Raw genomic sequence first — 24,022 nt, 5'->3', positions numbered from 1 at the left:
ATTAACACTCAACTTTATCACCCCCAAAACATGCTTCTTCCAGGTTTGCCTCTAGTATGCCAAAAGGATTCTAACCCCATTAGAGAAGGAACTAAATAAATGCTCAGGAGGCAGACACAGGTCCCGTGGAGTAGGACTCCTATGGCGGTGCAAGAGATCTTTGCTGGATCTCAAGGACTCAGTTGAATGTAGTGGCTAGTAATAACCTATTACAGAGCAATTTTTATGAGCTGGATAGTTGGGTGAGAAACGAAACCATGGCTCAGGATGGAAAAGAGAATTGTAAAAGGCTGTGCCTTTCCTGAGTATGTTTTTTAGAGGCAAATAGAGTTGACTACAAAAGGAACACACTAGGAGCCTTATGGGTGGTGGTTCATTCTTGAAGGAGATACAGCTCACTACCAAAGTATCAGGGCAAGGACTGTGAGGGAGGCCTCATGGGCTGATGGAAGAATTAACCAGGAGAAGGTGGATTAAGTTTAAGTGATTAGTGCATCGCTGTGGAGAAAATGATCATAGATTTAAGACAACAACCTTTTTTAATATTGTTCAAAGTCTTACCTCTATGCTAAACGTGACATTTGAGTGTTAAAAAAAAAAAAAAGAAAGAAAAACAAGTGATAAAAAAAACTGCATGCTTCTATTTCTTTAGCTAGAGAAAAAACTTTAATTAGACTTCACCCAGCTGAGAAAGCTTTTCTTAGGCTTAGCATTCAAGATACTCTGAAGTCCTCAATATCACTCTCAACTTGACCCTAATCATTATCATATTATTGTCAATTAGCCTAGCTTATTACTGGCTGCTCTTCTTTGTAACCTCACCACGCCCAACTCTTCTCTGACTTGCTTTGCAATAATTTCTGTAGTTGTATTAGTGATAATGTCTAAGGAATTTCCATCATGTTAGAGAATAGTTTTCCGATATCCTCAATGGTAAGTGGGAACAGATGCTAAAAAATTCCATTTTTTTTAAGTAAGAAAATTGAGTCTGAGAGCTGTTGGGTGACTTGACAGAGAGAAATCTATGACTCAGTGGGAGATGAGGTTTGGAGAAACTAAATTTTAGAGCTGCCACTTAAAGTTCCTGTCTAATTGAGTCAATTTCAAAAGCCAAAAAAATACAAATATTCAAAATGCAAAAATAAGAATTCCTTGAAAATAACATTGTATTTCCAGGAGAAACTGATAGCAAGTATCCACATTTTATAGAAGAATGGCTGACACATTGGAAACACACTGAAATGAAAATGGCTTAAGATTCGCAAGGGAATGGTAGGAATGAATGAATAAATTCCTGAATCTTTAATCCAGTTTGGTCTGATAGACTTCTTGGATTCATGGGACGTAGACTAGCCCTGAGAAAACTGTAAAGTAATGAAGTTGCTTTTGGGGTCCCAATCCCTCAACTCCCTTACCTTTATTCAGGCACTACTAGGCCTTTCTTCTTTCTACTTGCCTCTCTATAAAATTGGATTTGGAGAAAGAACCAATGACTTGAATACGCCTATTTCTTTTTCTTTTCTTTAAAGATTTATTTATTTCAGAGAGAGAGACAGAGAGAGCATGCGTGCAGGTGTACATGCATTGGTCGGGGGGATGGGGAGGGAGAAGGGAGAGGGAGAAAGAGAATCCTAGCAGACTTTCTGCTGAGTGCAGAGCACAATGCAGGGGCGGGAGGCTCGATCCCAGGGCCCTGAGATCATGACCTGAGCCGAAATCAAGAGTTGGAAACTCAAACGACTGAGCCACCCAGGGGCCCCCGAATACACCTATTTCTGAAAATGCTTTACCCTAGTTTATGTAATTTGAGGTTTCTTCCTGCTATAGTATTCTGATTTCATGATATTCTATGCTATTTTCCATTTAACAGAGGATAATTCATTAAGTCAAAGGCATTAATATCTAATTACAGAATTTCAGGCATGAGTGATTCATGTGGAAGAAGCTTTACTAAGGACGGAAGAACCTTCCTTGCATTGTTAGAATGATACTACGATGGTACTCAGCTTCTTTTGCCTATTCATAAAGCCAACCTTAGTTCTAGGTCTAGTTCAACTAGACTTCATACTCAATAATTGCACTCCCCTCCACCTAAATGCTTTTGCCCCCTACATCTAAGAAAACTGCTGGCTCACCTACCTCTCTGACATGATAATTTGAGAAATTTTAAGGAACTAAAAGACTTAAAACAGCAATGGTAGTTAGAAAGCAAAAGGATCAATAGTTGTTGACTCAGGCTTTCCCATCAGATGACATATGTTCCCATCTAGAGGACATATGATGAATTGGCATGAAAATTTTCAGAAGACTCCAAAATAGTATTCCTAACTGCTACAGTCAAAGACTATCAGAGATTTTCAGGAATTCAACACCTTGAAGAGTAATCTGAGTTAAATAATTAGCTATTAAGGGCGCCTGGGTGTCTCAGTAGGTTAAGAGTCTGCCTTCGGCTCAGGTCACGGAGCCGCCGTCCTGGGATCGAGTCCCACATCGGGCTCCCTGCTCGGTGGGGAGTCTGCTTCTCCCTCTCCCTCTGCCTGCCGCTCCCCCTGCTTGTGCACTCTCTCTCTCTCTGTCAAATAAATAAATAAAATCTTTAAAAAAATAATTAGCTATTAAGTAAAAATTTGAGGAAAAGAGATGCAAATTAAGGATAAAGAACAGTGTACATTGGGCCTATAGTAAAAGACAAAAGCCAACTGATAGATGAAAACCGGAAATAGAAGAGAAAAACTGAACAGTAATCCTGATACAGAAGAAGTAGTGGTAACTATAAACTAAATGCACGTCAAATTTTCCCATCTATTACCAAGTTATAGCACTAAAGGTACATTTGTTCCTGTTCCTTAACTCCTACTCCAATTCATTGAAATATCACTGAGAGAGAAAAGTTTTTATAAAAATAATCTCCTATTATCATTATTTTGTTTGGTTTTATTCTCCTGGAACAGCAGCCTATTCCCGAAAGTTACGCTTTTGGAAGAAAACCCTGTCTCGCAATGAACTTAGATATAGTTATTTTCCCTCAGGTTTCCTTGATCTTGGTCTCCCAGAGGGAAAATTTACTTTTGAGGTGAAAATAAAACTTATTATGTACATGGAGCCAAAGACAATTGTGCTAAAATTATGAAAGACTTACTCTTATCTAGATTTACCCCAAATGTGCTAGTAAATTACAGTGAAGTATGAGAAAAATGCAAAAGGCATGTTCTAACGTTCCATTTAAGGAAATTGGGTTAGACAGTATTTCCAAACATTAATGGAAGATACAAAAATCAGACACTGCTTAAAACGATAAAGTAAATAAATTAAAAATAGAAAATCAAGTTAGTTTTCTATTCATCTTGAGAAGGAAGGAAGGAAGCCAACATCCTCAAGGATTAAATGTAAATTTTGGAGCACCTGGGTGGCTCAGTCGGTTAAGCGTCTGCCTTCGGCTCTGGTCATGACCCAGGGTCCTGGGATGGAGTCCTGAATCGGGCTCCCTGCTCAGCAGGGAGTCTGCTTGTCCCTGTGCCCCTCCCCCTGCTCGTGCTTTCTCTCTCTCTCTCTCAAATAAATAAATAAATAAAATCTTTAAAAAAAGGATTAAATGTAAATTTAAAGTTTTCGAATTTTTCCCAGGTGTACAGGCATGGGATTTGCTATTGCCACTCGCCCTTTTTACATATGATGAGAGAAAAAGACAAATGTGGAAATTTTTTAAGCAGAAAATAACTCATTTTATTAGCAAATGAGTACTAGTCACTAGTGATCCTGAATGGAGGGCTGGGTCATCATTCGGAAAACAAGCACACATGCTGCATGTTACTCTTGAAAGGGCCTTTTTATGATCTTGAAAGACAAAATAATTTGAAGAGTTGTTGGAAGCAAGGTAAGTGTTAAAGCTGGTAAAGCAGAACAGCAATTCCACCCAAAACAGAATAAAGTGGGTGATTAAACCAGAAAATTTAGAGGTTGATAAATACTAAAACTGAACATGTACATTGTAATTTAAATCAGTGTTGGCTTGTAGCCTTTGGAATCAGACATTACTTTATGGCCTATCTCATATTCAATGGAGTCCCTTTTTCGTGATTTCCTTAGGATCAAACCCCTCAGATTTACCTTCAAAGGGATGGTTTATCTTTAAAATGAAGGCTTTTCTATAAATAAATCCCATTAAAGTGGGCCCAAGATGAACATGTCCTATTCTCAAAGTTTATTCATATATATATATATATATATATATATATATATATATATATATATATACATATGTTTATTCATATATATATCTCAAAGTTTAATCATATATATATATTCATATATATATATATATAGCAAGAGCCCAGGGCATGCGAGAAACACAGATATATGCTAGTTAGGAAGTATTTTTCTCCTTTCGATTTCACCTCGCTGGTATGTCTACCTCTCCCATAAAGCAGAGGAGATATTTGTTTGAGGAGAAAGAACACAGTGGAAAGATGATGATAGAAGGATGGAGAACCACAGCTCCACTCTATGAGCTAATCAGAAGATTCAGCATTATCCACCACAGGTAAATTAGCCTGAAAAAAGATGGGAACCAGAAGTGTGGGAACTTAGGCTCTCAGACAGGGTCCTGCTGGTGCTCCCGCTGTGTTCATGTTTAACCAAAGAACGAATTCAAGAGAAATTGCAAATTCTAGTAGGTACAGTCACAGACCTTTTCCCTTGGTAACATTCTCTGGTCTGTTTTGGTCTATGATCGAATAAAGTAACAGATTCAAAGCGCCGAGTTCCTCAACACCCGATGCATGTATAGATACTGCTCACTGAAGGGATGCTGCTGACATCTTTCTGCAACTCTGATACTTACAAACAGAGCCCACATCTCCGAGGGGAGAAGGATAGAAATTACATGTATGTTGAGTGGAATGAGGAGAAAGGTTAGGTCATTTAAGTATTTCATAACCATTTCTCTACTTCTCTTCTCACTTTCTCTCATACAGGCCCTCTGGGTGCTGGTTTCGGAGTGACGGACCAGAAGGGCAGTCAGCGAAGGACCCACTGTCCAAGCAAAGGCCTGTGATCTAGCAGAGAGAAAAACAAGATGCTCTGGCTGCCACTGAAGGGATGACTCCACAGCCAGCATCGATCAGAGCAGACTTGCAGATTAAAGGCACAGACCCTTAAAAGCTGTTCTTAGTGGATGTAAAGTATCAAATTTTACTCTATTTCACATAATATTTTATTTTAAATTTTACATAACTGTCCATAGGGTTTTTCCACACCAGACATTATGTGGAAAATCTCTCTTTTACGTAACTGATCCTAGGAGTTTTTCCACATAAGACATTTTTCTATGTGTCAATAATCACAGTGACATGTGAAGTGGGACTGGAAGACTAATACAGTCACGTGCAAAAAAACACAAAAAACAAAAAACAAGCACTGCATTATTCTTAAAACAATTATGTCTGACTTAATTTAAATGTACAGATAAATCATGCAATTGTAGCTTTAACATTTTCAGGCCCCAAGAATATCCAGATAATTAAGCTTAGGGGCAAGGTAGTTGGTATGAGTTGGTATGATAGTTAAAGGAAGGGCCACTGAAGAATTGTTCTTGGGCACATTCCTTATATGTGTAGGTCTATTCTGCTTCTCTCTAATGCCAACTAGTCATTCTGGACAGGGAAAACCAGAGCAGTTACCAGTGGTCAAAGGGCCATTCCATATCATTGTTTTCATGTCTCCCAAACTAAAAGTTAAAATAGGAGTATCTTCCTACAATCACATGGCAATTTTGGTTTTAGAAGAGAAAGAGGAAATTGAAAAGTTGGAAATTTATGTAAAAGTCCAATTTGTGAGATTGAGGAAAGCTCTGTGTGTTTTGGAAACTTTCTAGATACATGCAATTAGTTCATTCTAAATAATGTCAAAATTTCCTTATAAAAAGGAAAAACATCACTGGTGTTTTCTTGGTTTTTTTTGTTTTCATTTTTTCTTTTTTTGAAAAACACTGTTAATTTGAATAATAAAACTTACTTTAAGGAAAAATTATGAGAGCCCTTTTTTCTACTTTGCATAGTAAGGTTTGTATAACACATTAAACAATAAAACATGTAACATTCCTTACATGTTTGGCTGTGTGATTGCCTAGCACACTATATTGACTTTTTTTCCACCCAATAGAATTGGATGCCTATTCTTATTCACAAAATCTAAACTGCATAAATTAGCTTTCTCTTGATGAACACAGAATTGGACTCATCATCTGGGGTTGCCTCAAACAGCTTTACAATTTAGTTATGACTTAGTTATAGACGTGGGGTGGTGGTGGGGGTAGAAAGTCATAGAGTAATATCAATATATTTCTAAGGTTGTAAATTTATTGAAGTAGCAAGAAACAATGGGTGCCTAAAAGTCAGAATCTTATAGCAATGCTAAATTGTAAATTATTACAGAAGTCATATTTTTAGGAGTTAAACTTTGAACATAAGCTTATTACCTGCTAGGTGTAATGTAGGTGAATTCCTGTATCTAGAGGGCCCTTAACTTTTGAACTTCCTGGCACTTAAGAAGAAGAAAAAAGCAAACCCAAAACAAACAAACAAACAAACAAATAAACAAACTCTCTCCTTGGAAAGAACATAAATTAAGATCCAAAAAAGGTATTATTTAATTCTTCTCTTTATTAATACGTATATTGAATATTATGCCACATGTTTGTGCTAAAATGCCATTTGAAATCAGTATTAAAATAATTATATAAAAGGAATACTTCTCTTAAGACATAAGGATGTGATGATATAAATTATATTAATATATTTCTGAGACACTGCGATGACCTGTCTAGTCTTTATTTTTCTGCATACGTTCAGCTTGACTTACTTCCTGGTTCTTAATTATAGCCACTGAAATATATATTCCCAATAAGGTAAAGGTGTCACTTACTGAAATTAAAAGAGATCCAAACGTATACCCTGTTCTTGGTTACATGTGATCAGCTGCCTAATGTTAATTAATGAATTAGACTGACTCGCCTTGAAATGACTTACTGTTTGAATTTTGTGGAAATCCGGGCAAGGAAGATGGACCGTTCATTCCAGGGAGAAGAACCGGAGGGAGGCCGGGGAGTCCTGGATAGGATGCTGGCAGACTGATGCCATGGAGGGAGCTGCCGTCCATCATGCTTGGCTGCTGTACCGCTAAGCCCAGCACGTCTGAGGCTTTCTTTATACGGTCAAGTTCTTGCTGTGCCATCAGCTGTCGAACGGTGGTCGGAGCCAAGTAATCTTTCTCCCGATCAAGCTGGCTCCCGACGGTCTCCCTCACTTTTGAAATGTGCTGTTTGGAGAAAATATGATCTCTGATGGACAAGCGGGCAGAGTACTTCACCCCGCAGAGGGTACACTCTGGTTTGGTGCCTTCTGTTCCACTTTGATTAATCATGAAAGGCTTCCCTATGTTAATTTTAAATTTCTTTTCCTTTGCCCTTGCATTTTGGAACCACACCTGGACCACGCGTTTGGGCAGACCGATCTCATTCCCTAGCATTTCACATTCTTGCATGGTTGGAGTTCGGTAGTCACTGAAGCAAGCCTTGAGAACCTTGAGTTGAAGGTTGCTCATCTGGGTTCTGAAACGCTTGTGACCTGGTCGATCGTTGCTTTTGGATTTAAAAGGATTGCTGGATCCAAAGGGATTTGGCGAACTCGGGTCAGCGATGCTGGATGATTCACTGCGGTCAGCGTTGTCATCGGGGTCGTCCGTGATATAAAAGCTTTGGTCGTGGTCGCCGTCTTTATCACTGAAGTGTATGGAGGGGCTGGTGAGAGAGAAGAGAAATTTTTCATCGCAAACCTCCGTGGTGGGTGTGGTTGCGGGTTTTGGCAAAGCGTCGAGAGTTTTGGGCTCCTTGGGAGATAAGGCCGGCTTCACGTCTCCGGAACCTGCCGTGGTGCTTTCCATCTCAGCATTGCCCTCATCCCCTGTGGTGGCGTCACTGATGGCTGTATTAATGGACGAAGTCTCATCGAAATCCGTTTTATTTTGATCATACCCCGCCTCGGCAGGAGGGGCATTTAAGTTCTCTACATCCTCAGAACATTCTGCTTTAAAAGAAGACGGGCTTAAAAGATTCTTGGGCGACAGCTCTGCTGTTTTACTAACAGGTGTCGACACCGTAGAAGCCAATTCATTCTCACTTGATAGGTCAATTTTAGTTAAGGGCAAAGACGGGTAGTCAAAATAAATGTATTTCTGAGGGCTCTCTCCTCCGTCTTCGGTTGATACGAGAGGGCTCGGAGGCAAGCTGTAACCTGCCTGCTTGCCTTCATTCCAGTGCCTAGAGCGGAGGTGGCTTTCTAAGGCCGACTTTGCCTTGAACAGGGCTCGGCAAAAAGGACACCGTTTATGGGACTGCGCCGGGCCCACCGCCCGGAACTGGCCTTTCCTTTCTCGAGCTCGCGTATTCTGGAACCAGACTTGCACGACTCTCTTTTTCAGCCCCACTTCGCGTGCAATGTGGTCAAGCATTTTTCTGGTCGGGTTGGAATCCAGCAAGTATTTTTCATAGAGTATTTCCAGTTGTTCCGGGGTGATGGTGGTTCTCAGGCGCTTATCGCGGTGCTGGTCCTCCCCACTGTTCCCTCCCTCCTTTTCACTGCACGCGTTGTCTTCTTTATCGTCCATTTTCCGCTTGAGGGAAGCAGCGACCGTCGTGGGCGCCGAGGTGTGGGAGGAACCGGTCTGCGGCGGCATTTGCGTGAGAGACCCGCTCAGCAGCTGTCCGGTCATCAGGGGGTTGTTGGGGTCGAATATCATGTAGGGCATATCCATGGGCCTTTCCAAGAATGGAGAGTGAAGGAATTGGTTTTGAGCAGCAAGGAAGTGCATGTGCTGGTGCTCCTGCCAGAGTTCCAGAGTCGGGAAGGCCACGGTACACTGATCACATTGGTATTGTAGTAACTGTGGAGGTAGACTGTTCTGGAGAGAAGTCATGGAAATCTGCAGCGGGCTGGAAGGGACCGGGGTTTGAGAGGCCGAGGGAGGCCTTCCGACGAGTGGGGGCTGTTTTGGTGGCTGGGGCTGCGGCGGAGCTGCCGAGGCCTGGGGTGGGTCTGAGGAAGTCGATGCTAATGGCAGGGCTGGTTTGGTGCCTTGAGGAGGGGGTGTGGGGTCACTCTGCTTTGGCTTTTCTGTGGGATATTCAGGTTTTGGAGACGTCTTCTCGAGTTCTGGTTTGGGGGACGGGATCAGGGGGGTACTAGTCCCCGAGCCAGAGCTTGCTGCGGGGGCAGCCGTGCTTTTGGCGACATCCGTCTGGCCAGACACGGTGCAGTGCTTGTACACGACTTGGTCGGTGGCGTCCATGGAGTCTTCGGTTTGGCTTTCATCCTGGGCATCATCGTCTTCATCCTTGTAACACTGCTTTTTCTGATGCGTGATCAAGTCAAAGATCCTGGGGAAAACCACATTGCACTTTTTACACTGGTACTGCATGTTGCTCGTTCGAATATACCGCTCATTAGTGAGTTCTCTTTTTTCATTATCTTTAGTTTCTGCTTGATTCTCGTAACTCTTCCGTGCTTTCTGACGAGCGTTCTGGAACCACACAACAATAACCCGGGTGGGCAGGTTGAGAACCGTGGAAAGTTGTTCTATTTCATCATCTTTTGGGTAAGCGTTGGTGTCAAAAAAGTCTTGCAGAACCCGAAGCTGGTAGTCAGTAAATCTCGTTCTAGAAGACCTTTTGCTGAATGACGCATCCGATTTGTAATGTTCTAAAGAGGAGGGCTGTGGATCAATCCTGACGTCTTCCAAAACAGTTATGGGAGGGTTACTGAAGTTGTACGGGGAATCCTTATTCCTCTGTCGTTCCTTAAAAAGCGTATTTCGAAACCAGTGCTTGATAACTTTTTGAGAGAGGCCAGACTTCTCCGCCATTTCTTGGATCTGTTCTTCACTCGGAGAGTTATTGATGTCAAAATAAGCCCTCAGGATTTTCAGTTGGTCGTCTGTGATTCTTGTCCGTGGGCGTTTGAACTGAGAATGCCTTAAGAAGTTGGGATCTAATCCGAGCTGTTGCTGGCAGAGCTGAGTGAGGTCCGCAGACAGAGTGTCCATCTGGGGCAGCTGCAGGGCGAGCTGGGGAGGAAGTGCAGGGTGCTGCACGGGCTGCATCATAATGGAAGGAAAGAGTGGAAGGTCAAGAGAAACAGGCAGCTGGACCTGCGGGGGAGCAGACGGGGGAGGAGGCGGGGGAGGAGGCGGGGGAGGAGGTGGTGGTGGCGGCGGCGGGGGTGTGGGTGGTGGTGCTTGTAGAGGAGTAGAAACCGTGCTTGGGATTTTTACAGGACCCAAGGAGGAAGGCTGTGGAGGAGCTGGAGGCAGAGGGGGAGGTGGCGGTGGTGGAGGTGGAGTTTCTGGTGAAGGTGGTGAAATTGGATAAAGCTTGTCATAGGCCTCCCTGTATTGCCGAGCAAATTTTTCTAGTGCTCCATATGGAAAAAATTGCCCATGGACATGTTCTTGGTGACTCTTTAAGATAAGGACATTGGAAAACAATTTACCACACGTTCCGCATTCCAATTTATCAGTGTTTTCACCTTCACCGCTCTTGCCCTTCTTCTGGACCTTCTGCCTGTTTTCGTTATACTGAATGACCAGTTCAAAACCAAAGTTTTCCAGTAAAGCCTTGGCTGCGTTTCCTCTGGCCCCCGAAGCTATTCGGGGTGGCGGGATGCACGGTTCCAAGGATTTCTGCTTCTTCGTGTCTTTGCCTTCCTTGAGTCCTTCACCTTCGCTTGTACACTCTTGCTTTGGCTTTTCTTGCTTTTCCGCAATCTCTTCTGCCTCCTTGTAAGATGGCACGTCCTTCATGATGGGGCATTCGGCGCTGGCTATGTTCGTCTGCTCTTGTTTCAATAACTTGCTCACGGCCTGTTGCTGCGGGGGCTGTGGGGGCTGCTTCTGGGGCTGCAGTGGGGGCTGGGGGGCCTGGTACTGTTGTGCTTGTTGCTGTAGTATCTGGAGTTGAGTCTGGCCAACGTGATGCTGGGTTTGAATCTGCTGCTTCAAGTCTTCAAGCAAGGATCCAGCCATTCCTGTCATGCCAGGCATACCAAATGTGGCCGAGCCCGGCAAGCCCAAATCCGGCCCCAGGCTGAACTCTGTCCCAGGGATGTAGAACGGAAAGAGAAACTGAGGCTGCTGGAACTGCAACAGTGCTTCCGGGGTCACAGGGAAATGAGGCAAAAAGGCTGGGTTTAGAAACTGAGGCTGAAAGAACGCAGCTTGCTGCTGTAACTCGTGCTGGAGTTGCATCTGGATTTGTGCTGGTGACTGCAGTGGGTGATGTGGAGGCTGAGCGGAGAGTAATTCCGGACTTTGCTTTTTATTTAATTCTTTGGCATCTAAGTGGGTATCCTTGCTGCCGACTGTCGCTAAGCTCATGGAATCTAACATCCCCTGGCCAGCGCTACTGTTGGCTGCCAGGCTGTGCCCACCGGCCACGTGGCCACTGGGCTCCAGCTTGGCAGCCCGCGCCTTGGTCTGGTGGAGCACAGACCTCATGTGGATTTCCAACGTCGAGCTTTGGCTGTACGCAACATTGCAGATGCTGCACTTGTAGGGTTTGTTGTCTGTGCTGCTGTTGGTTTCTTGGGGAACAGGGCTGGAGGCTTCCTGCAAAACCTTTTTCAACTTATGCAGATGAGAAACTGAATTATAATGGACCAAGAGAATGTTCTTTTGGGTGAACGACTCTTTACACACTGTACACTTATACGGGCGCGATGGGTCGAGGAATTTTTCCATCGTAAAATTTGGCCCTTTTCTGAAAGGTAAGGTCCGCTTTGGTTCAGAGCCCATGTCGTCTGGAATAGAGCTACTATCGCTTCCCGCAGGACTTGCCTTCCCTTCGTGGTCCACCTCATACTCTCTCTCCACTTCCTGCTCTAGCGCATGGTCGTCCTGCGCCAGAGTTTCACTGTCTGCCCAAAGTTCGCCATTCACGGGCAAGGAGGCATACAGCTGTTGAAGTTCGGCTTCACTCAGTTCGGGGTGGCCTGCTTCCAAGTGTTTTTTTAAAGCCTGGAATGTACGGAAACTACGCTGGCAGAGATTACACATCGTCGCGGCCCGAATCGCATGATACTGGGAATGTATCTGAAGCTTCTGCATCGTCTTAAAAGCCAAGCTGCAGTGGTTACAGCGATACTTATAAACATGGCGGTCCGACACAGAGAGGGGTTGCCTTTTTTGCTGCTCGCTTAACTGATCCTGTAGAGTGTCAGGGAGTTTCACATCCTTACTGCTATTTTTATTCCATTCTGACACTTCCATGGGTTCTTTTGTTGGTTTCTGCTCCTCACTCTTTATTTCCACGCTAGCCTTTGAATCCTCAAGACCTGCCATACTTTTGTCATCCACTGGACTTTCGCCTGTGTAGAAGAAAGCACAAATATGTAGCTTACAGGGAAGAAAGCCTACTGCTTAAATGCCAATAAATGTAGTAAGTAGGAACCTCTAAAGATTTCTGCTTAATCGAGTCTTTTTTTTTTTTTTTTTTTTTTTAAGTAGGCTCCATGCCCAGCGTGGAGCCCAATGCGAGGCTTGAACTCAGGACCTGTGATCAAGAGTCAGACACTTAATGGGCTGAGCCACCCAGGCGCCCCTAATTGAGTCTCTGAAGAAATACTTATCGAGCAACTACTATGTGCCAAGCACTGTACTGGGTGCTGGGGATGTAAAGGTGAATAAGAAATCACCCCTGACCTCAAGGAATTCCAGGATAGGAAAAAAAAGCAAGCTCAAGGTAGGTATAGTATGTTGCCGTCAGCATGATACCAAGGGCCATGACCTCAGTGTTCAGGAATTAGAACACACAGAACATTCTTGGTCATTGACACTTAGGTCTCCGAGGAGCAGTTACAGAGAACCAGATACTAAATGTGCTTTGCAAAATGCAGCTCTTGGAAACACCATAGTTTTTTCCCTCCATGCTTTTTATAAAAACAAAACCAAAAAACTTTGGTAGTCATAATCCTGGAACATCACCACACATGCGAGCCCCTGAGGGTGTTTTCCGCAGATCCTGCGCCCAGGCTGGCGTACCTGAATATTTCCCAGATCCCTCAGCTGTGATGGCCGCAGGTGTGTCCCGCTCTGATTTCTCCGAGGCGGCCGCTGGGAGTAGCAGACTGTTGGGCATCATCACATCAGGCACAGGCACCTGTGAGAACCGAAGGGGTTCGTGTCACATGGAGCCCAGACATCAGACTCCATCACATTTGTCACTGGGCAGTAGCCTATCCCACTTCCCTTCTCCCAAAAGAAAGGGGGGGGCGCATTCTGTGGATCTTACAGGCCAAGGCTATGCCTTCGAATTTTAGATCGATGCTGTTGCAATGCTGCATTCCTTTCTTTTTTAAAAAATACGATTTGAAGGTTTTTGTCGGCCTATTTTTTTTTTATAATGACAATCAGGAAAGTTTGAAACGTAATGTGCCCACAGGAGTCATTTAATTAACATTACAGATGCAGAAGTAACACAGTAAAGCATGTTACTGAATAAGCTATGCCTCGTATCATATTTTCTTTCTCCGTAAGCAAAAGAGACGACAAATAAATGGGCCTCGGTTGTGATTTCTAGAACACAGTCTGTAAGAGAGCTTTAAGTAGTCAGAAAAAAATAAATTTCTCAACCAATAATTACAGATTTCGTGTTGATACTTTTAGAGAGATCGTGTCACACCCGCAGCAACATTTGGGCTCCTTACTGTCATAAGCAGCTTCTCCACACAATCCGGAGACACGCTGTGCAAATGCGTCAGATGCAGCTGGAGGTGCATTTTGTTGCTGAGGACGTCCTGGCAGAGGGGACAGCAGATGACGGGCTGCACCGAGTGCTGTGACAGGACATGCATCTGGATACGACTTTGGTCCCTACTATTGTAGTTACAATAAGGACACTGAAAGAACTGGAGAACATGGAATAAACATGGCCGCCGTTAGTGGATGGGCTCGGATGACTTCAGAACATGAGAAGTAACACCAAGAGCTAACTGTGCTGCTGATCACAATTGTCTACATACGTTTCAACAGCATGAACTCGTTTGGGGCTCTAAAACTATCAGGAGCAATAACAACAACAACAATAACAACAATAAAAACAGGTGTACACAGCAAAGGGAAAAAACATTTTTACCTGTTCGTGACAGAATTTATTGTCCTCTGTAGGTTTTGATCTTTTTGTTGCAACATCCTCTTCTTTCGCCAGCAGGAGTGGCTGGGTCCCCCCTCCCACACTGACTTTTAGCTCCTTTTCTGGTGTGATTATTCCTGATTCCCAAAAAAGAATAGAACACCTCAATTTTAAAAGACTCACAACATCAAATTCCGAAAAATTGTATGTTTTTCGAATAGCTCTGACTCTAAATCCACGGAATCATAAAAATGACTGGACAAACACTTTTAAATGATGCGAATCTCAAAAGGCAAAAAGCACACTTCTTTTTATCTACTAAGTGGGCTTTATAAATATCTTTTAAAATGTACTCCTGTCTCATGTTTAGATAACCCTAGGTGACCTTGAAAGATTCATCCATAACACATGCTCTCTGGTGTCTCAGAATGCCTTTATCACATTAAAGCTAATCTACTCCCATTCACAAATGCTAACTTAGAAAATAGTTACTTTTACTAATGTTTAATTACTTATCTCTTTTCTAAAATTCTTGGACGCTGAACACATTTCAAAAATACCAAGACAAACTGACTAGTTATAATTCAGAAATAAAAATAATATTTTTACATGGTGAATACAGGATTTTAAAAATTTACTATACGTTCCATATCTGTCACTGCTTTTTGTGATTTGCACTTTATTTTAGATGTTTCAGCAGTTGGCTGTACACATAACATTATGGTCCAAACCTCAAGAAGACAATTGTTTTATGAGGTTAATCCGAATATTTGGTGTTAAAGATGGTTTAGAATTTTGCCTAGATGAGCAATGTAATGAGCAGAAGCGTCACACGCATCAAAGAAAAGAGTGCAATTCTAATTTCCCAATCTAACAGAAAATTCTTTCCAGCATCAATTTTCCCGATAATCTCCTCTGTGAGGCTGGATATTACAGCGACATTGGGTAGGCATGTCACATACATCTCACGACAAACACAAAACCTCATTTACCATCCATTCCAATCTCATCATAGCGCAGCATCATCTGACCTTTTTTCTGCTGTTTATTATGAGTATTTCTAATTTTAACTTTCAATTTTCACCATCTTCCAGTCAATTTGCAACTAAATTATTTCCAGGGTGAGGACACTATCACTGGACAACTGGGTGCAAATACATCTTGAAATGCAATGAAGCTAAACCATTGATTGCTATCAGACCCCGCGTAAATATAGAGTCTAGGCGTAATCTGATTGTATGCTGTGCATGAAGATTTATCTTGATTTTTTTTTCAATCCACATACGGTTGATATAAATGAACAAATTGCACCTTATTGCAGAATAACCCAGTTTTAATTTAAAAATAAGGTCAAGGATGTTATGGAAACAAAGTAAAAATGAACCAAAAAATATGCTCTTTTTCTGTCCTGAATAGAGATGCCTGTTTTCTACCATATAAATAATTTTAGGAATTTCAAATTCAGAAAGAAATTTAAAAGTAAGAGTGACTCTGAGGAGACCAAAATTAAAATAGAATTTTAATGACATGATGACAATAATTTTATCCCCTTGAGGTTTGTGGTTAGGTACAGAATTAGTGCTATGCCTTCAACAAATTACACTGCTATTGATTTCTAGATTTACAAACACCAGATTTTATTTGAATTCGTACATTTGTCTTATATACACACATGCCTTGGAGAAATTTAGATTCTTTGTAAATATTTGAAAAAATAATTTATCATATTTGTATTTGAATGAACTTAAATTTGAGATGGACTGAAGAATTTCATTACATTTATTAAGCAATATCCAAGTATTTGGTATCCAAAAGATAGTTCAAAACAGGAATGTGTATCTCATACTTAATTCTAGCATCAAAAAATATGTTTTTTCTTCTCAAAACAAAACATCCTTTGTGCTATTGTCTTAATAGTGTTAAAAATAAACATTTAGGAAGACAATATGCCATACAGTATTCTGCAAATAAAATGTACTCCCTCCGGTGTCAGATCAAGTTCTATAAAATGATTGTCATTTAAATCAGCAAACGTCTATCAGTTGCTTTTCCCTGTGAAACTGAAAGATGTTTCTTAAAAAGTTGCCCATTAGTGAGTAAGAATATGTTCCCTTAAGAGAATAATACTATGTCATATCCCCTTATCATTCTTTTGTGTACATGGTAGAATTAGACGTGACCACATAATAAGTTGGTCCAATTCCCCATGCTATCAAAAACTGTCACACACAAGTTAAAAGATAATTTCCATGACTCTGATTGCTTGCAGGCCCTATGGAACATCAGATATAGAATAAACCTTCCATAAACTTCTAAATCTATTAAATTTATAGCTATGGCCTTATTTTCATAAGCATATATATTCTAATGTTGGTACTATAAAGGATCAGAAAACATTGCTTTTGAGGTTTGAAACATTTTACTTAGACTATGTTATAGATTGGTGTAAATATTTGGTATAATTAATCCATGTTCTTATTTTTACCCTTATTAATATTCATCAACAATATGCTTGTTTTTTAATTTAGGGACCTTCCACATTGCATCGAGGAAGTAAAGAGTTCAATTTTAGGGTCATTATTTCATAGCCACTGCCGTAACTGTTGGCTATAGTAGTCCACCCAATATATGTGTCAACTTCAATATTTTTTGGCTAATTAACTTAGTTAATTAAACCATGATCTTAATGCAAGCTAGGGGCTTCCTAAAGATCATCTTATTTTAAATTAAAAAGAAGTTATAAATAAGGGCTAGCTCCCCTCCCACCCCACTCAGTTGTAGCTAGGCACCCAGAAGCAGATGCCATTGATAAGAAGAAGCAGAGGAAGCTGAGATGCAATAACATAACAAAAACAGACTCCTGAGGATAAGGCAGGGCATCAGAACTTCTTGCAAAGATGATGGAAGTTACATTTTATGCACTCATGCCTTTCTACTCAACCGGGTACTATCTCAAGGATTATGGCCTACAAAATAAATTATAGGGCATCAATTCTGGGATCTTTTTCTGAATTGTCTTATCCTAGAAATACATTAAATAGCGACCTGTCAATTTTGGAAAGTTTTGATTAAGTTTGTGGTTACTCACAGTTTATGACTGCAACTTTATTTGAAGTAAACCCTGCTTGTTACCCTAGACAAAATTTTGAAATGAGAGCACAATTCATTTTGTGTTATTAAGACCTCCCGATATTCTCAAAAAACAATGCCATTTTAATGCACTTTAACTAAAAAATGAAATCTAATTACAAATAAGTACTGCCAAATAGATGAGCCAATGATTATCTGTTAGTTATGGGATTATTTAGCTTGCATGAGATTGCTAATATAAAAATGACATAATTCATTTCAATTCAGATGCTGCCTACTTAATACTTTCCAATCCCTAAAATACGGAAGGTTGTATGGTGGTTTATACTCATAATAAGCGAGGAAAATCCAATAACACATATGTACTCAAAGCAAATCTGGGGGAAAAAAAAACAATAAAACAAAAAACTGAGTTATTATCTATCAATCAATGTATTTGATAAAGTTTGAATACTACAAAACTTGAATATAACAGAGGATGTTATTCAACTACAAATAAGTCTAAATTATAATTACTGGTACAGTATTCTTTCTAATGAGACTAGAATGAAAGGATAATTTTAATTGCAATAATGAAGGTTAATTTCCATCTTTGCTCATGTTTACTCCCTTATTAAAAAGTGGTCCCCTTAGCCACGGCAGAGACATATTACATTTTCAATGCAAATGTATTAATCTGGATAAACTCTATATTAATTCTTGTACTGCACAGAGCTATAATTTGGATTATAATTAATCTAAAGTGGCACTAGATTTAAATGACAATATAAATGAGGCATTAGGAGGCTTTTCTATTATGAATGAATATTCAACAAATATAACTTGCATATTGCCAAGTCTCATTTTGAAAGCTGCAGTCCTAGAGATTAATGTCAGCAACCCAGCACAACAGCTTACACAAACACAGTCTTCCTAACGTGTGTTAATTCCTTCCTGTCTAAAAAAATTCTGTGTTAAAGTGGGGTCACACTGTTTTCCCATCCAACACTTTACAAAAGTGGTTCATGTATGAGTTTGCTATTATTTTTTGACATTTATAACTGACATAAGGAAAAAAAAACAGTATAGACATAAGTGGTTATTCAATCGTTAGAAATATTTACAAGGGAAAAAAAATCCACGTGATAAGTTTTTCACCTAATCAGATTCAATTTAGAAAGTGGAAAACTTTGTTACAAGTTTGTGGTAGTTGTCAGTAATGAGCCGTTTTGAAGTCTAAGAGGTTTCAGGGCTAAATATTTGCATCTCAGTAATTGCTTTTAGTTGGTGCATAAATCCCATTTTCATTTCTATAGATACACCTGGGGAGGCATTTCTGCAGGAATAAAAAATTGTTTTAAACAATTAACATTACACAATGTTCTGTATTCTCTCAGAAGCTCAAGCCCTGTCTAGATGGTACAATTAAGCACCCAAGAAAGCACAATAACTCATCAGGCCATTAGGGAGTGATTGAGCCCGTTATTTATATAGAGTGGTAAACGGTGCTGGTGGACATACAGCCCCTGCATCTGTGGTATGTTCCAAATAAGACTCCTTCCTCAACGGTAAGATTGGATCCATTTTCAAGAGATTCCCAGAATCCATTCTTTGGAAGGCATTAGATATTTAAAGCCAAGCGTAACGTCATATGCCTAGGTATTACATGAGCACTTATTTAATTACCACTAATGTGCTACCTGTGTGTTTTACACTTTCTTTTAAAGAATGGGAGGGACATGCTTTGCAATGTCTTTTGGTACGACTGTGAGAAGGACACCAATGAATGCAGACAGAAGCCTGCCCTCCCTGAAGTAGCCAAACAGCTAACCTTGATGAGGCCCATCCTAGAGAATGAATAAACTGACCACCTTGTGATTTCCAATTATTTTCAAAATGAGGTTTAGATGGCGCTACCTTTGACCTTAACTGATCACTAGGTATTTCAAATCCCTCATCAGTAACCTCAGGAGCCAGTTTACTAATACATAGCTATGGCATCTTTTTTACACTGCTTTAGGCTCCATACCAACCTTAGATCCTCTTTGTTTAAATCAAATTAGGATCATATGTTAGCCACTCGGTCCTAGACGCAAATTTACGTGGCGCTTTCTCACTGGACTCCTGAGAGAAACCCAGCATTGAACGATGGGGGGCGGGGAGTAGAGGGGCCCTTCAAATACTTTTTGAAGGGAATGCGACACTTAGACAGGCAGAGACCGAATGACAAATTTGGGCTAATTCAGGCTTAAACAAACTTGCACGTAAAAATGATACTTCTGCACAACCCAATGTCTTCATAGTGAAACAAGCTTCTTTATATGCAGCTGTCACTGGAATTCAAGGAAAAGATAGATGAGCACCTGAAACTAATAGGCTTGAACCTGTTTCCGCACTTCTTCTGCTTCAATGAGTCCAACATAATAAAACTAGGTATAGCGTGCAGCAAAAGTAGCCAATGTAATATTCATTGCGACCATAGATTTCCATCTCATACATACAAAGCATGGATGAAGTCATATATTTGCCAAATCAAACACAGAAAAAGCCTTAGGTATCCACACCAGATGCTGGCCTAGGGTTTGTTTGTGCACAAGTAAATGTCATGACACGAAGGTTTGTTTTCAAAGACAGTAGCTTTCATTACTGGGATTTGTCTATTCTAGAAGATCAAAATTACCCAGCACCTAATCCCTTTTCAATGATATTTCCTCTTTCTTAGGCTGAATCATCTGTAAACTTTTCCACTGGACTTTGTTTGAAATGCCTCAAATAGATGCCCTTAAAAAGAGCAAATTCCTGAGTGTAAGTTGTAAAAAAGCAAGGAAAAATAACATTTATTTTTAGGGTTACGTGGTTTGGGGGGGGTGCATGTGACTGGATGAAAAAATTCAAGTGATATCTAATCCTGTGCTTATGAAAAATTAATATGCCATCAGAGGACTCACAAGTATAGCTAAGATTAATGAAAGGCGCTTAAAAAATTACAAGCACACAAACTGATTTGATTAAAAAATAATCTCGCTGGTCGTCCTGTAATATTCTTCAACTTATCCACATCTATTCTGTCAGATGGTTATGATTAAAAATAGGTCAATGGGAGGCTACTGATAGAAATCACATGCAAAATGCACATGCAATGAATAGTAGTGGGAATGTTCAGACAGTTTAAAATGAATAAAAGCTTTTAATAAGCTTTGGTGGGGGTGACGGAAGGGCTGATTGCAAGGCATGGGGTGGAGGAAAGAAAGGTGAAGGATGCTAGCGTCTTACCAGAATCTTTATTAGAGTTTTTGCCTTCACTATTGTCTCTCTCACTTGTGTCTTTCTCCTCCTCCTCAGCCACTGCTGCTGGCTTAGCAGCTCCTTCTGCCTCCTCACTTTGTTCTTCTGTTAAGAGAAGGAGACCTGTCAGTAGGATCGAAAACCCCAGAAGGGTGCCCACTAAAATAAACGTGACGATTTAAAAACTGTGCTATTTATGAATCATCTGCAGACATTCTACTCTGAAGAGAGAACACAAATTTATTCTCAAGTCTCTGTTAGAACCTGCTGACCGTACCAATGCAAATAGTCATCTCAAGTAACTTCTTTCACATCCATTGAGAAAATGTGCCTGTACTAAATTAAAATAGAAGAAATCACTTCCAGGATGGGTAAGCTAGAAGAGGTTTAAGAATAGGTGTAAGGCAATTCTGTCATTTTAATAGTAAAACTTCTAAACTACATGGAGCTACTGTTCCACGGCCTTGGATAGATGACAGAGCAAACCAAACTCTTGGAAAAAATTCTTAGCGAAATAATGTGAACACGACGGGTTAAACATAAGACAGGTGCTACTCCTGCCTTCAGTCCCCAGGCCCCAGGGGAATTTTTTGGAATTTGTCTGAGTTGGATCTCAAAACTTCAGTTACATTGGGGGGTGTGTGTGTGTGTGTGTGTGTGTGCGCGCGTGTGCGTGCGTGTGTGTGTGTGCGCGTGTGTGCGTGCGCGTGTGCATGCGTGTGCGTGCGTGTGCGTGTCTGTCTTCTATAGGGGCAGCTATACAGGGCACTGGACAGCATAAGAAGGTATACTTCTTCTATGACAACCACATCACCCCACACCTCATTCACGGGTTCACACCAGCTAGATTACATGGAAATCCTCATAGTAACTCAACCCTATTTAATTATTCTGTAAATCTTAGCCATGCCGCTGCTGGTGGATTAATCTGTTTATGCAGTTACCTCTGTGCTGGGTCTGTATAGCACTAATCCGTGAAAGGCCCACTGTTCTCTTTCATCCTGCGATCATTTGTCTCTCACTGTGCTGATGTCACATTTTAATGAATTTTTAGCAATCTGAGTAATGCCAGATAACCAGGCTCGCAACTCCCCACAGCATGGCATGCTGTTTTCATTGCAGCACAAAAAATAAAAATCATATTCCCCCTGTTCAGGTAGGAATTACATAAATTAGGAGAAGAAGGTAAAATGGGATTTGAAGCACCAGGCTGCTCAATTTCATAAAATCTTTAATGACCATATAAATTAACCCTGGAAAGGCAAAAGGTCATCGACACACATTTGCATACACTCTTCTATTTGCTTTTGGATAAGCAGAGCTTTTATGCTGAGAACATGATACAATTAACCCTTCAATAACCATACAAAACGCTGCTACGGACATTTTAAGTGTCAAGCATTAACTGAATATTACACACTGCATAAAATTTTCATTGCAAATGCTATAGTGATTGAAAGGGGAAATCGTGGCCCTCTCCACACCCCATGTTTTATTAATAATGTTCTGACAGCAGAATGAAATATCCACTGTCATATGTAGCAGCTGAGCACACAAAAAAAAAAATTGCTATTTAGTGCCTCACTTGCCAGCCCGGCTCTGCAACTGTGTGAGCAGGATACAACAGAAGGGGGCAGTTCTGGGCTCAATGGGGGAAACAAGAACATTATCTGAAATAAGAGCTTGTTTCAACTGTGAGTCCTCAAAGGGCACCATACAAATCCATTGATTCCATATTTGCACTTTGCCACTGCACAAAAGTGAGCCGAGGTCCGTGGGGGAGGGGGTCAGTCATCTGAGGGCTTTGGGGGAAGCTTCCCTTTCAGGCAAATACCTGTGAAATTTTTACCTTAAGAGGAGAGAATCAACACTTCTTAAGGCTCTAGCCTGCTTTTGCCCCATCAGTGATAATTACTGATCAAACACAGGCCCCCTCGTCCGGGCAGGGGCCAGCCTGGGTGGGGACCATGGCCGGCTTGGTTTGGAGGGGGGAGGTGGGAAGGCTGAGGTCATGACTGGATTGGGCCGTTTCGCTGCCAAGTCCACACATGTGACGTGACATCCAGTGTCAAGCCTTCTACCTACGACAGCGCATGGCAATTACTTTTCAACTCATCCTGGGGAAGGGATGCAAGACTTCTTTGAGTAGATTTACTGGACCTTTCCCCCAGGGCTGGAAAATGAAGTGTCAGAGTGCTACCGAGTGTCCTTATCTTGAGGGGACATAAAATTGTAAGGGCTATCGCAACTCACATTAATAAAATATAGTGTGTCAGGAGAAGAACACAAAAATTATGAAGGTACTAAAAGAAAAAAAAACTACAGTATAATCTGGGTCTCATCAGACAGTTTTTGCAGGGTCTTCCTCATTTTCCAGGATGTGTTTTAAGTGTGAGAGAAATTCCCAGACATGTTCTTCTATACATCACTGTGGTGTCTGACCTCAGCCTGACCCTGGCAACAGTTTGAGAAATCTGAATGTGAACAAAGACTCTGTGTCAGCAGCAGGGAAAGATTGCGGGGTAGACTCTCCCCATCAACTTAATCGCAAACAGCAGTTCTGAGGCCATAACTTTGCTTGGCTCTTCCAAGCCACAACTCATAACCTCTCGAGGTGGATTTGCCCGCATTACCTCTGCTTCTGTGACTTTTTTCCCCTCTCTCTTTTCTGGTTCTTCCTTTGAAGTAGGCAGGCAATTAGCTCTAATGCTCAAGCAATTCAGCCCTGTTTTGTGGTTTGGAAGGCGTAAGCTGTTTATTACAGGTAGGCTCTTTGGAGCCATAGAACTTTGCAAATTTTTAATCATGCAAAAAATAATCAAAGGGTAACGTATAGACACCATAAAGTTTCATACAAGGCAGAAAAAAAAAAAAGCTCACTTTCATTCTTAAAGAGCGCTTTTAAAAGAAACTTGATATTCATGTTATAAAGAGACTTTAGAGTCAAGACTATTAATGAGGAGAAACAGCTTTCTAGGAAAACTGTAGGTTGGATTTGGGGTTAAAGGAAGGGGTGTCTACATTCTAATTTTCAAATACCACATTTCCTCAACTGTAAAATGCCATAAAATGTAAGGCGCTTTATTGGAAAAAAAATATATGTATAATTAAGGTATTAATATGTAATATTAATGTATTAAAGGAATGCCTTAAAACTAAGGAAAATTCCATAAAATTCCATTCCATAAAATTGCAAAATAATGACACTAAGTTACATAAAATTCCAAAATAAAGATGCTAAAGGAGTTTTCATTTTCATCAATAGGTTTCCTCACTATTATATATAATAATAACATTTCATTATACTGTTGAATTCACAGTATATATATATATATATATATATATATTTTAATTATGCTTTTGCTTTATGGAATATAAAAAATACAGTATTCATATGCTAAACTTTATGACATGAATGTACTTAAGCTTAAAATGTGCATTAGGGTCCTGTAGGACTTCCCAATTTTCAAATAAATGATAATACATTTTTAT

At 40.8% G+C, this 24,022-nt stretch overlaps 1 protein-coding gene across 4 annotated transcripts in view; it reads right to left on the bottom strand.

The window, feature by feature from the left end:
* The window catches only part of ZFHX4 (zinc finger homeobox 4), a 180,458-nt gene that overhangs the window by 4,979 nt on the left and 151,457 nt on the right, over positions 1 to 24,022 (bottom strand). For all 4 annotated transcript variants that reach the window (XM_032421977.1, XM_032421980.1, XM_032421979.1 and 1 more), the window contains exons 6-10: positions 20,519 to 20,635; positions 14,180 to 14,313; positions 13,752 to 13,952; positions 13,087 to 13,204; positions 7,026 to 12,413 (exon numbers count right to left, since the gene is read on the bottom strand). In XM_032421977.1, the coding sequence (XP_032277868.1) occupies positions 7,026 to 12,413; positions 13,087 to 13,204; positions 13,752 to 13,952; positions 14,180 to 14,313; positions 20,519 to 20,635 (5,958 nt within the window). The remainder of the gene's footprint in view (positions 1 to 7,025; positions 12,414 to 13,086; positions 13,205 to 13,751; positions 13,953 to 14,179; positions 14,314 to 20,518; positions 20,636 to 24,022) is intronic.

This window comes from Phoca vitulina, unplaced genomic scaffold, assembly GCF_004348235.1.
Source record: "Phoca vitulina isolate PV1807 unplaced genomic scaffold, GSC_HSeal_1.0 scaffold25, whole genome shotgun sequence".
In the NCBI taxonomy this organism is placed as follows: domain Eukaryota; kingdom Metazoa; phylum Chordata; class Mammalia; order Carnivora; family Phocidae; genus Phoca; species Phoca vitulina.
The sequence above is the reverse complement of the archived record's forward strand: the minus strand, read 5'-3'. Positions and strand labels throughout refer to the sequence as shown.